The following is a 14002-nucleotide window of genomic DNA, read 5'->3' on the forward strand; positions in this document are numbered from 1 at the left end:
TGCATTAGCACTATGACATCACAATGGACTAATTAACTTGATTTGCACCTGTATCAACTTCCAGCTGATCAACTAGGACCCATCAAAGGGCCAGTTAAACTGATTGCACCTATATCAACTGCTTTCTGCTCAATTAGGCCAACTCTCTCTGTGTATCTCCATTCTACAAGGATATAAGGCACATTCCATCCAACTTTCTATCCATTCATCCTCTTCAAACCATTCACTCATCCACCCATTAAACTATCCATCAACATCCTTTAAACAATCTGCCTATCAACATCTATTCAACTTTCTGTCCATCAACATCCATTACACTATCTACATTCAACTTTTAAACTATATACTCTGTCTCAGGCTTTAAGCATACAATCTGGCTCTCTTAAGACTACTATTTCCTCTGCCCATAACTGTTTCAAAATAAATGTCCTCACTACAATAATTCACTATTAAATAATTAATAATATTTAAAAAAAATTAACTATTTAAACTACTCAACTATTTAACTGTTCAGCCATTTCAACTGTCAGTTGTTATCAACTATGACTCCTGCCAACTGTTTCCAAATAAAAGTTTGTTTGGCATTTTATGTTAATATACAGTATGTTTATATTTTCATTCACTGGTAATTTCCTCGAAATTACATTTTCTAGTTGGATGTGTTGTTTTAGATGTGTCCCAAGACTAGAGGTTCTGAGTGTTCCCTGGGAAATAGAACAGAACTCCTGTAAAACCATTGTTAGTGTCCATCACAAAAATAAGGCTATATTTATGTATCATGTAGTCTAACAAATAAATGTTGTACAACTAGTGCAGCCAGAGCTTTCAACTGATGGTTGTTAGTGAGTTTTTAGTTTTGTTCCAAAGCCAGAATCTTTAGATGTTTGTTATGCATTATGTTTGTTTATATTTGGTATGAGCCGGAGGGTTGTGGTTGATGAGCCGAGCAGTTGGTGTAGCCATCAACCTCACACCCATTCAGCCAAATTCAGTGAAAGTTCAGGATTGTTTCGATCCATAATGTACTCGAAGACCACGAATGAAACACTTGAAAGTATATCGCTGATATTGCAGAGCAACGTTACTCAAAAAGCTGCCCCATGTCTCACTCACCACATGTAGGGCTGAGAGTGTTTCGTTTGTGGTCTTTGAGTGTATTTTGGATTTGAAACAATCCTGAACTTGCACTGTATTTAACTGAGTGGGTGTGAGGTTTATGGTTATGTATGTATGTATGTATGTATGTATGTATCAATGTATGTATGTATGTATGTATGTATTTTTAATAAGTATACAGTATATTTGGTTTTTTGGCTTTATTCAGATAGGATGGTGAAGAGTGACAGGAAGTGCCTGGGAGAGAGAGATGGGGTGGGATGGGGAAATGAACCTGGGTTGGTTGGTATGGATGCTGCAAACTACAGTGTTCAAATCCTGGCACTGTCACTGGGAGACAAACATGGGGACTCGGCTGGAGCCCTTCACAATTCCAGCCAGTCACATTGCTTCAGCAGCATGAAGGGACAAATATCAACAACTTTTTGCCAGAATCGCAGCCTGCATCTCAATTGGCAATTTTTCACATAGATCTCTGTTTCTCTGTTTTTTTCTCGGGGGGGGCTTAGCTCAGCAGCATGGACAGCAAGTACAAATATCAACAACTTTTTGCCAGAACCGCAGACTGCATCTGCAGAGCTGAAGGGTTTCAGGCACTGTGCCTGAATGCAAGAGTGTGCTGGGCCATTTAAGAGTCGATACTCGAGACTCGATACATGTCTGATAACTTCAGGCACAATGTTCCTTACTTTAAGCCCTTAATCTGTAAAGAATGTCACGACTGAGTTATTTCTGCCCTGGAAAAGCGATCGTGTCTCTGCAATTTATTGTACCACTCACCTGGTGTGTGTGTGTGTGTGTGTCTCCTGTCAGTCACCAGCCTGCCTCCCAGCACCTCCCTGTCCCACACGGCTGTGTCCCAGAGCCTGGTGATGTCATCGGCGGGCATGGCCAGTGATGGAAGTGTGACCCTCACACTGGCAGACACCCAGATGCTGGATGCGGTCACACTCAACCTCAACTCACAGGTACGCTCAACCGCAAAGGTACGCGCACACACACACACACACACATACGCTCAACCTTAACTCACAGGTATACACACACACACACACACACACACACACACACACACACGCTCAACAGTTCATACACACACTGTTGTACACATATAGTCTCAAACTCAACTCACAAGTACACCCATGCATACAGACACACATACTTATACATATATATATATATATATACGAACACACACACACACATAATCATACACACACAATTAAAATGTTTTGTAGAAAACAAATGTGTGCACACTCAGTGCATGGTGATATGGAGTGCAGCCGTGGCCTACTGGTTAGCACTTCAGACTTGTAACCGGAGGGTTGCCGGTTCGAACCCCGACCAGTAGGCACGGATGAAGTGCCCTTGAGCAAGGCACCTAACCCCTCACTTCTCCCCGAGCGCCGCTGTTATTGCAGGCAGCTCACTGCGCCGGGATTAGTGTGTGCTCCACCTCACTGTGTGTTCACTGTGTGCTGAGTGTGTTTCACTAATTCGCGGATTGGGATAAATGCAGAGACCAAATTTCCCTCACAGGATCAAAAGAGTATATATACTTATACTTATATGGATTCTCATTGTGTTTTTCCCTCTTCAGCAAAGCCAGCAGTTCTCCAGTGTGATGAGTGAGCAGGGTCTCCCCGGGCAACCGGTCACCTCCGCCCAGCAGGTCATCCTCGTCAGCCACCCCACCCAGGCCACCGTGGCAACACTGGAGGACAACCTCAGGGTGAGTGACTAACGGAGTGACTGACTGTGTATGTTAGTGACTGACTGACTGTGTATGTTAGTGATTGACTGTGTGTGTTAGTGACTGCCTGACTGTGTGTGGAAGATTCTGTCTACCTGCCTGTGCTGTCAATCATCAGCATTTTGATGTGTGTTTTTTTGTATGCAAGTGTCTGCGTGTTGTTTCCTCATAAAGTGTTGTAACTCGTTCCAAACGTCTGTGCAGATCCTTTTTCCCTGGAGTTTAATTTAGCTGGTTTCAGCTGACGAGTCTGCACTCTCATTGTCATTATCCAAAGTGTTTTTAACTCATTTCAAACTTTGTTGTGGAAACTTTTCCCCATTAACAGCTGTCTCTGGGAGACTATGATGGTGCTGGTTTCAGCTGACATTGATGTATAGCTCTATACTTTGAAACAGCTGACGGTGTCCTAACGCTCTGACTCTTGCTCAGTGCTTTGCCTTTTGAATGATTGTGCACAGATACCGAGACACTTCCTCTCACTCATTCCATTAGACACAATTAAGATATACTGTAAAAGAGGAAAGAGTCAGAGACTGTGTGTGTGTGTGTATGTGTGTGTTTGTGTTTGTGTGTGTGAGTGCGTGCGTGCGTGCGTGTGTGTGTGTGTCATTGAGGTGCGTGTGTGTAATATATAAATCATTTGATTTCATATCATAGCTATGCAGATGACACCCACATTTACTTAGCTCTGTCACCAAATCACTATGGTCCCCTTGAATCTCTTTGTCAGTGTATTGACCAAATCAACAAGTGGATGTCTCAAAATTTTCTTCAGCTGAACAAAGAACAAACTGAAGTAATTATATTTTGTAAAAAGGAGGAAAGACTTAGGGTTGCCCCTCTCCTTGACTACAAAAGGGTTCAAAGCAAAGAATACTGTTAAAACTCTTGGTGTATTCATTGACAGTGATCTTAATTTCAACAGCCACATGAAAGCAATAACTAAATCAGCTTTTTACCACCTCAAAAACAAACTTAGAAGGCTGATGTCAAAACATGTTTTAGAAAAACATGTTCATGCCTTTATCTCCAGCAGGGTTGAATACTGCAATGGGCTTTTCACAGGCTTTCCTAAAAAGACTATCAAACAGCTTCAGGTGATACAAAACGCAGCAGCTAGGGTTCTCACGAAAACTAAAAGAACTGACCACATTACTCCTATTTTTAAGTCCCTGCACTGGCTTCCAGTAAGTCACAGAATTGACTTTAAAGCACTACAGCTTGTTTATAAATACCATTCAGACATCCTTGAGCAGTACACACCTTCTCGACCTCTCAGGTCTCAGGAGAAAAACCTGTTAGTAAAACCTGCTGTTAGAACTAAACATGGTGAAGCAACTTTTAGCTGCTATGCGGTTCAGCTCTGGAACCAACTTTCGGATGACATCAAAAAGGCCCCAACTGTAGCAAGTTTTTAATCTAGATTTAAGACCAAACTGTTCTCTGATGCCTTCTGCTAACTGCACTGAGTTACAAATTCTGAATTTGTCTTTAAATTATTCCACCTTGTGTCTTTTATTTGGTCTTTTTAATTCTTTATTTTTAAATGATTTTACCTTGTGTGTTTTATGTTTTCTTTTTATGTTTTACTTTTTAAACTATTCTTTGACTATTACCCTTCTATGCTTTTATTTGCTATTACTGTTTGCTTTTGTTCATGTAAAGCACATTGAATGACCTCTGTGTATGAAATGTGCTATATAAATAAACTTCACCTGACTTGACATAACCTCCAGTGTGTTTGCTTGATTTGTGCAGCCAGCGGGTAAGGAGGAGGAGCTCGGGGAGAAGCGGGTGCTGAACCAGTGCTACTTCTGCGACCAGGTGTTCCACACGGCCAACCTGCTGCGCCGCCACTGCAGGCAGAACCACGGCAAGGAGCGCTGCCATGTCTGCCGCGTCTGCAACAAGGCCTTTAAACGTGCCACGCACCTCAAGGTACACACGCACACACACGCACACACACACACACACACACGCTAACAAACATAAAGACACACGTCCCCCTCCACAAACAAACAAACACACACACACACACACACACACACACCAAATTCATGCACTTAGACACATCAAGGTGTATAGATCAAGCTATACCAAAATCTAAAACGGATAGTTCCCGTCCTTGATTATGAGGCTGAATTGTGTATGGTGCCATTGTAAAACCCAATGCATCCCCACATCTCTTTCTATATTACTGTGCCACCAACAATTGATACAAAACTTGCAGAGTGGCCGCATCTTGCTGTTGCTTGGCAACCATTCTGATAGTAGAAATATATTTTTTCACGGAAGAACGATTCTGTGAATCTGTGAATAAATCATTCAAGTTCACATTGTGCCTTACAATGGCCCTTAGCTGTTCTAGAATCATTGGAAACTACGGCCTCTTGGAGCTTATTGCTTACATGACAGGATCAACATTGATACATAAATGCACGCAGCACATGCTGTACCTGCAGAAACAGAGATAAGAGAAGACACAAATAGCTTCTAGAAGCTTCTTTACAGAGCCTGTCCAGACCTTCCTGGGATATTCTGCTCACACATCCACTATCTATTTATCTATCTGTCGGTCCTTGACTGACAGACAGGATGGTCAGTGTCTTCTTTCAAAACGATGTGCGCCTATAAGTATTCATCCTTGTCAGAAATGGTCTGATGTTGTGCATGCACACATGAATCCACATGCTCATATCATGTACAGTACACCACGATCCTTTTTTACGAGTTTCACTCGTCGTATTTCACTCTAAATCCTGTCAGGGACAGAGGCACAAAACACAGCCCTGCAGTGACCATCAAGCAGGACACAGACAAGACAAGACAAGACAAGACAACAGATGCACTGCCTAGCTAGGTTAGCGAGGCAGACAGAGAGAGATGTACTTCAAGCTGTCACACCACCTTAATTAAACTTGGAGAGGAGAGCACAAGTTTACCTGGTTATCGTTTCCAACATTCAGTCATTGTGTTTTTTTCCCCCCTCTCTCTTTTTTTCTCTTGCTCTCTTTTAAATATTCACTCCAGCTCTGAAATGAGATGTCAAGTCAAGTCAAGTCACTTTTATTTATATAGCACATTTAAAAACAACAGGAGTTGACCCAAAGTGCTTTACATGGCAATGAGAGGTTAGGCAACAGTTGAAACATAAAAAGGTGCCCAGGGATAGAGTAAAATTAAGAGGTAGTACATAAAAGATAAAATAAAAATAAATAATAATAATAAGATTAGTAGAATAGATAAAGTTAAAAAAATATATATATAATATAAAAATAAGAACATAAAATAAATGGAGTAAAACAGGTAAAATAGAGTAAGCAGGATATATAAATTAAGATAAATAAATAACTAAAAGTAAGTGGTAGATAAAAATAAGTAAAAGGTAGAGGGACACACACGCAAGTGTCAGGGAATCACTCAGGAGAGAAAGGCGAACAGGGAATTAGTTGCAAGGACCAGGCTTTTATTTGTACAGGGTTGACGAAGGCAGATCCACACAGAAGTCGTAGCAGTAGACCAGAGTTCAGAATCAAAGTCACAAAAGAATACAAAAATTCAAACGCTCAGAAGATAATGTAGCTAAAAAAGCTCAGAGGAATCACAAAGTACAAATAAAAGATGTCAAAACTCTCAAGTAAACAAAGTGCAACAGAAATACAAAGTAACAACTCAATGATGAAACACCAGAGAGTACTCAACTTAAATAGGGAGTTGTATCCACCAGAGTCCAAGGAAAACTGAGAAACTTTCAAAAATAGTCCAAGAAACAACAGGGAAAAGGTTCACCCAGGAGAGCACTTGAGAAACCGTAGGAGCAGAGAAACTAGAAGCCACTTTCGATGACGCCCGGTGACCAACTGTGGCAGAGAGGATGTTTATATGAGAGTCCGAACAGGTGTGCCCAATTAGTACTCTGGGGAGTGAGAACGAGGAAGTGGAGGTTCATTAGGAACAGGGGGCGTGGTCACCGAGCAGCCAGGCAAGGACGTGACAGCAAGACACAGGGGGCAGAATTAAAGGTTGTTAAAAGCAAGAGAGAAAAGGTGCGTTTTTAGATTAGACTTAAAACTAGCAAGGGTAGTCGAGGACTTAATGTGGGGTGGGAGGGGATTCCATAAGTTTGGGCCAGCCACAGAGAAGGCCCGGTCACCTTTTGTTTTGAGACGTGTGCGGGGGACAGTTAAGAGTTGTCTTGAAGATGACCGGGTCGACCTAGAGGTAGAGTGTGGAGAAAGGATTTCAGCAATGTAGGGGGGTGCTAGGCCATTAAGAGCTTTAAAAACAAAACGGAAAATCTTAAAATCAATTCTAAATTTAACAGGAAGCCAGTGCAGCTGAGCCAGGACTGGTGTGATGTGCTCTCTCTTTTTAGTACCAGTAAGCAATCTGGCTGCTGCATTCTGGACCATCTGTAATTTGTGAATGTTAGATTGGGTCAGACCTGTGTATAAAATATTGCAATAATCGAGTCTGGAGGTAATAAAAGCATGTATAAGGGTTTCAAGGTCGTTTTGTGATAAAAAGGACTTGAGATTAGCTATGACTCTGAGTTGATAAAAGCCACTTCGGACCACACTGTTGATTTGTTTATTAAAATTTAGAGAGCTATCCAGCATGACACCAAGATTTCTAACCACGGAGTGCACATTTTTTGAGAGTGGACCAAGAGTACTTCTGAGGCTGGAGAAAGAGGAGGGTGGACCAAATATGATTATTTCAGTTTTGCTGTCGTCGAGTTGTAGGAAATTGCAGGCCATCCAAGATTTAATATCAGTGAGGCAGCTATGTAGTTTATTTAGTAAACATGGGGTCTGAGGAGCCACTGGGAGATAGATTTGGGTATCATCAGCGTAGCAGTGGTATTGGATGCCATATTTATCGAAAATGGAACTGAGGGGCAGCATGTATAGAGAGAAGAGGAGGGGGCCAAGGATTGAACCTTGGGGGACCCCACATTTCATGGTAGCAGACAGTGATATAGTACTCGAGTCCGGTCTCGAGACCGATTTCTGCTTTCTCGGACTCGACTCGGACTTGTTCCTTCAAAGACTCGGTCTTGACTCGGTCGCGGACCACAGTGGGAGGAGAAGGACTCGTAATTTCAGACCGAGTCCTCGAGACCAACGCATTTTTTTATGTTCATATAAAAAAAAAAATCAAAATGAAATTTCACAGTGGCCACATCTTTGCCCCTTGTTGGCCTTGGTGCCCCCTTCTTTCAATATTCTGCTTTGCGTCCGTTTAATAGCGATTTTTATTTAGCCTATAGCCTGTCAAAATAATCTTAGCATCACAGCGCATACTAATTCAGTCTTACACAGTGGAGAAAATGACAGCACATGGCAAGACAGAAAGTGCATCCAAATTCACCCATTCTTCTCAGTTGAAATACTCGCAATCGCTAAGCCTACTCATCACACAGGCACATGTATCACATCACATGAAAGAACTTTTTCTCAGCTTTTAAACAATGTTAGCCGCTAATTGCTGTGGTGAACGGTTCGCGAGAAAAGTAAATAATAATCATAACGTCTACATAAGGTGCTACACCCATCTCCCTACCTATTCATCTCGGTGGAATACTTCACAAACCTTGCCCCTAAAATGGTGAAATTCCAAGCCTGGGCCTAACTGTTGATTATTAATTGGGGTGATATTAAATCATATGAAAACTGACATGTTTTTATGGTCTTGGTCTCGACTCGGTCTCGACTCCTAAAGGACTCGGTCTCGACTCGGACTTGCTTCCTCAAAGACTCGGTCTTGACTCGGTCTCGACTGTATTAGAAAACCAACGGTCTCGGTCTCGACCCTTCAAAGACTCGGTCTTGTCTCGGACTCGGTCTCGTCCCCATCACTAGTAGCAGATGAAGATGAATGATTTCCCAATTTGACAGAAAAAGTCCTATCTTTGAGGTATGAGGTGAACCAGGTGAGTACAGTGCCCTGCAGACCAACTCTGTGTTCCAGCCTGTGCAGCAAGATACCATGGTCAATGGTATCAAATGCAGCACTGAGATCTAATAAAACTAAGATGGCACAGGAACCAGAATCAGTGCAGATCAGAATGTCATTGTAAACTTTCAGTAGGGCAGATTCAGTGCTGTGGATAGCTCTAAAACCAGATTGGAATTTATCTAATAAATTAAAACTGTTTAGATATTCTGTGAGCTGCAGGAAAACCACTTTCTCTAAAATTTTGGAGATAAAAGGCAATTTTGAGATAGGTCTGTAATTTTTTAAATTGTTAGAGTCAAGGGAAGGCTTTTTTAGGAGAGGTTGCACAGTAGCATGCTTAAAAGAGGATGGGACAACACCAGTGGCTAGTGAACTGTTTACTATAGCCAGAATGAAAGGACAGATAATTGAATAGATATCTCTGAAGAGCTGAGAAGGAATGACATCTGAGGGGCAATGAGTGGGCTTCATTCGTGAGACAACCTGAGACACCTCAGAGGAAGAAACTGGTACAAAGTGCTGGAGATGGCTGCTAATGGGGGGTTGATGCTCTGCAGGGTCAAGAGTAGAACAAAGGATATTGGCTCTTATTAAGTCAATTTTTTGAATAAAATAAATAAAAAAATGTTCACAAGCTTCGGTGGAGCTTTCAATAGTGTGGGCAGCAGGGTTTAAGATTAAGTTAATTGTTTTAAAAAGCACTTTGGGTCTGTGGGCATGCTTATTAATTATCTCAGTGTAGTAATCAGCTTTTGACTTTTTAACAGCAAGTTGATAGCTGTTTAGGCTATCACGCAAAAGATCATATGAAATTTGGAGCTTATCCTTCTTCCATCTGCGTTCAGCTTGTCTGCAGACACGCCGAAGAGCACGGGTGGTGTCATTTAGCCAGGGTAGAGCTGCCTTGGCTTTTCTAGGTGTCAGAGGTGCAACCTGATTCAAAGTGTCAGTGCAGGCTAAGTTAAAAAGAGCGGCGAAGTCATCAGTGTTTGAACAGGTGGAGAAAGAGGCAGAGAGACTTGACTGATGAGCCATATTAAAATGATGAGAGAATTTTGGTGCTGTGGCCGGGTTTAAGATCCGTGAGAGAGGGGGGGGCTGAGTGGGGGAGGGTGGGGAGCATACAAGTGTAGACTCAAAGTCAATCATGTGGTGATCTGATACACCAATATCGGATATGGTGAGATTGGCCACATCAAAACCAGAGGAGAGAACAAGGTCTAAGGTATGGCCCCTTTGATGGCTTGGACCAGACACTGACTGAGTTAGGTTAAAAGACTCTAAAACGTTAATGAACTCATTGACCATTGGTTTAGTGGGACAGCATATGTGGATGTTAAAGTCCCCAACAATCAACAATTTATCTGAACGGGCGGCCATAGAGGAGAGGAGATCAGTGAACTCCTGAATAAATAGGCTACCAGTAGTTTTAGGAGGTCTGTATACTAAGGCACAAAGTAAAGTAAACTCCTTTGACCTCGAACTGGTTCAAAGCCCACCGACTCACAAAGCTGGCAAAGAGCTTGACTTGATTTTCACTCGGAACTGCAGCACAGACACCCTCATGGTGACGCCTCTCCATCTTTCTGACCACTTCTTCATCCAGTTCAACGTCAGCCTGACAGAACAGCCTCCGGCTCCTCAGCCGATGGTCACGTTCCGCCGCAACATCCGGAACCTGTCTCCAACGCACTTCTCCTCTGTGGTTGCCTCCGGTCTACCTCCACTCAACACCTTCTCCTCTCTGGAGGTTAATGAAGCCACTGACTCGCTCTGCTCCACACTGACCTCGTGTCTAGACGAGCTGTGCCCTCTTACCACAAGGCCAGCTCGATCCAAACATTCTCATCCATGGCTAAATGATACCCTCCGATCGCAGCGCACCAAACTCAGAGCCGCAGAGAGGAAATGGCACAAATCCAAACTAGCTGACGACCTCAAAAACTACCAGACACTCCTGACCTCCTTCTCAGCCAGCATCACTGCTGCTAAGACTGCTTTCTACAATGACAAAATCAACAGCGCTACAGACACTCGAAAACTTTTCTCAACCTTCAAATCGCTACTCAACCCTCAGCTGCCTCCTCCTCCATCCAGCCTTACTGCAGATACCCTCGCCTCATTTTTTACAAACAAAGTGGCGGCAATCAGCAGTCAATTCTCTACATGCCCTCTCAACGCATCTGACTCAGATACTGCACTCCTACAACCTCTAGGGACTGCTGGAACATCTTTTACAGCATTCACGCCTCTCTCCGAGAGTGAAGTGTCCAGACTCCTGACATGCAGCCGTCCTACCACATGCTCGCTGGACCCTATACCTACGAGCCTACTTCAGTCCATCAGCCCGACCATCACTCCAGCTATCACACATGTGATCAATGCCTCGCTAACCTCCGGCACATTTCCAACAGCGTTCAAAATGGCCCGGGTAACACCGTTACTTAAGAAAGCTTCTCTCAACCCTGCTCAAGTCGAGAACTACCGCCCTGTCTCACTACTGCCTTTCCTATCCAAAGGCATTGAACGAGCAGTCTCCAAACAGGTCTCTGACTTCCTTTCACAGAACAACCTTCTGGATCCAAATCAGTCTGGGTTCAAAAGCGGCCACTCTACCGAAACGGCTCTGCTGTCTGTAACAGAAGCCTTAAAAGAAGCCAGGGCGACCGCTCGATCATCAGTACTCATTCTGCTTGACTTATCGGCTGCCTTTGACACGGTTAATCACCGTATCCTTCTCTCTATACTCGCTGACATGGGAATCTCCGGAGCTGCTCTCTCCTGGTTTGAATCCTACCTCACAGGACGCTCGTTTAACGTATCATGGCTTGGTCAGCTATCTGCACCTCACCATCTCACCACAGGGGTCCCCCAGGGCTCAGTGCTGGACCCCCTCCTCTTTGCTATCTACACCACCTCCTTGGGACAGATTATCCGTTCGCACAGCTTCTCATACCACTGCTATGCAGACGACACACAGCTCTATCTGTCCTTTCCACCTGACGACCCCCTGGTTTCAGCACGGATCTCAGATTGCCTTTCAGACATAGCTACATGGATGAAGGCACACCACCTCCAGCTGAACCTCTCAAAGACTGAACTGCTGGTCATCCCAGCTAAACCTACCATACACCACGACATCAACATCAAATTTGACTCGACTACTGCAATGCCCTCCTGACAGGTCTCCCAGCCTGCGCAGTGAAACCACTTCAGATGATCCAGAACGCGGCGGCGCGCCTGGTCTACAACCAACCCAAAAGGGCACATGTTACCCCGCTGCTCATCCAGCTACACTGGCTACCTATGGCGGCCCGCATCAAATTCAAGTCTCTAACGCTTGCCTACAAAGTAGTCTCCGGTTCTGCTCCCACCTACTTGAATGCCCTCATACAGACTTACACTACCTCCAGACCGCTGCGCTCCTCTGACGAACGACGTCTAGCTCTACCACCGGTACGCTCAAGCCAATCCAAACTTTTCTCATCTGTTGTTCCTCGTTGGTGGAACACACTGCCAGTTCCTACAAGGGCAGGGACATCCTTTTCCACTTTCAAAAAACTCCTGAAGACCCAGCTCTTTAGAGAACATCTACTCTCATAGCAACACTTACAACAAGTCTTACTGATCCTAGCACTCACCAGCCGTTAAACTGACAAGTAACTGTTAAAATACAGCACTCACCGACGCACTTATTCTTACTGTACTCTAATGTGTTTTTTTTAAACTGTCCTAAAATTGTGAGAATTGTTCTAAAACTTACTGTTTACCATGTTGTTAGTCGCTTTGGTTAAAAGAGCGTCAGCCAAATGTAATGTAATGTAATGTAATGTAATGTAAAGGCATATGGACATTAAACAGTAGCAATTGCACTTCAAACGAGGAGTAGGCATTTGTGGGCAAAAAACGACATTTAAATGTGTTTTTGAATATTGTGGCTAGGCCACCTCCGCGACTACAGGCCCTAGGAGTATTTAGAAAACCACAGTGGGGAGGGCATAGCTCTCCAAGTGGAGTGAGATCATTTGCATTAAGCCACGTTTCTGTTATGAACCGTACATCAAGTGTCCTAGTCGTGAAAACGTCATTAAGGATAAATGCCTTGTTAACTAACGACCGAGCGTTAAACAGGGCAAATTTAACAGGTGTAGTTAGCTCGGACGGGGTAGACGGCGTGAATCCTTGATACTTCAGTGGACGGAGAGAGGTTGTGCTAAATTCCACGTGTCGGGCGAGATCTGGCAGTCACGGGTCGAGAAGACCAATGCACTGGGATGCGCTTAGTAGATGTTGCAGACGCAGGCAGTGGGGACGGGGAGAGTTGGAGAAGATTCCGGGGCACAGCCGTATTATGCCATCGACGCCTAGTCGACGAGCGGGAGGGCAGCACCGAGATGATGGTAGGAATGGCACCAGGCGATGGAGACGTTAAGAGGACTTTGCGGCGGGAGCTACGATGCAGGTAGCGGGGTCGCAGACGAGCGATGCCAAGGCTAGCGCAGAGTTTGTGAGTTCCAACAGGGAGTTGCAGCGACGGCGGGTTCATGTATAGAAGTTTGGATGCAGGTAATTCCATAATCAAAGGCGACGGAGTGAAGACGGAAGATAATGAAGTGAAGAAGTAGATAATCCACAGTGTCCGTAAAAGGACTGGAAGGTACAGGATGGGACGCATGATCAGTCATCCATGGACCACAGGTTAGCCAGCAGAACACACAGCCAGGTTGAAACCTCGAAAGGCCAGCAGCTCACAGACGTACAGTACAGCCCACGCTAGTGATGGCAGGTCAACGCCAGCCAACTCTAGCGAGAATGCAACCGAGCGTAAACCGTGAAGAAGGGGAGACTTACACACCGACACGCCGGAGAGAACTGTGACGGTCTCGGCAGGCCAGGCCCAAGTGGGGCTGGTAAAAACGCTGGGTGCCCAGGAGGGAGAAGTCAGTCCACAGGTGATAGAAGGTTAGTTCCAGGGTGTTTGTAGGCAGCAAAAGTCACTTAAGTCAGATAATAGTTTTAAATCAACAGGACTAAGGCGGATTTAGCGTAGCGAATTTCATAGAATCCAGAGGGAAACAAACAAACAGAGGCCTCCGGTCGACAGCGGCAGCCAAGTGCGCCAGTGTACGTCAGCGGAAGCGTATGTGTCCTGTGGGGTAATTGGTGGGG

General features: G+C 44.3%; 1 protein-coding gene across 2 annotated transcripts in view; it reads left to right on the forward strand.

The window, feature by feature from the left end:
* The window catches only part of LOC121720876 (zinc finger protein 236-like), an 84135-nt gene that overhangs the window by 51863 nt on the left and 18270 nt on the right, over positions 1 to 14002 (forward strand). The window contains exons 27-30 of one of the 2 annotated variants that reach the window (XM_042107349.1): positions 1930 to 2084; positions 2717 to 2848; positions 4631 to 4810; positions 5639 to 5808. In XM_042107349.1, coding sequence (XP_041963283.1) covers positions 1930 to 2084; positions 2717 to 2848; positions 4631 to 4810; positions 5639 to 5728 — 557 coding nt within the window. In that variant the 3' untranslated portion in view covers positions 5729 to 5808. Of the gene's footprint in view, positions 1 to 1929; positions 2085 to 2716; positions 2849 to 4630; positions 4811 to 5638; positions 5809 to 14002 lie in introns of those variants that run through there. The other variant, XM_042107348.1, reaches the window with a different exon arrangement.

This window comes from Alosa sapidissima, chromosome 10 (assembly GCF_018492685.1).
Source record: "Alosa sapidissima isolate fAloSap1 chromosome 10, fAloSap1.pri, whole genome shotgun sequence".
Lineage (NCBI taxonomy): Eukaryota > Metazoa > Chordata > Actinopteri > Clupeiformes > Clupeidae > Alosa > Alosa sapidissima.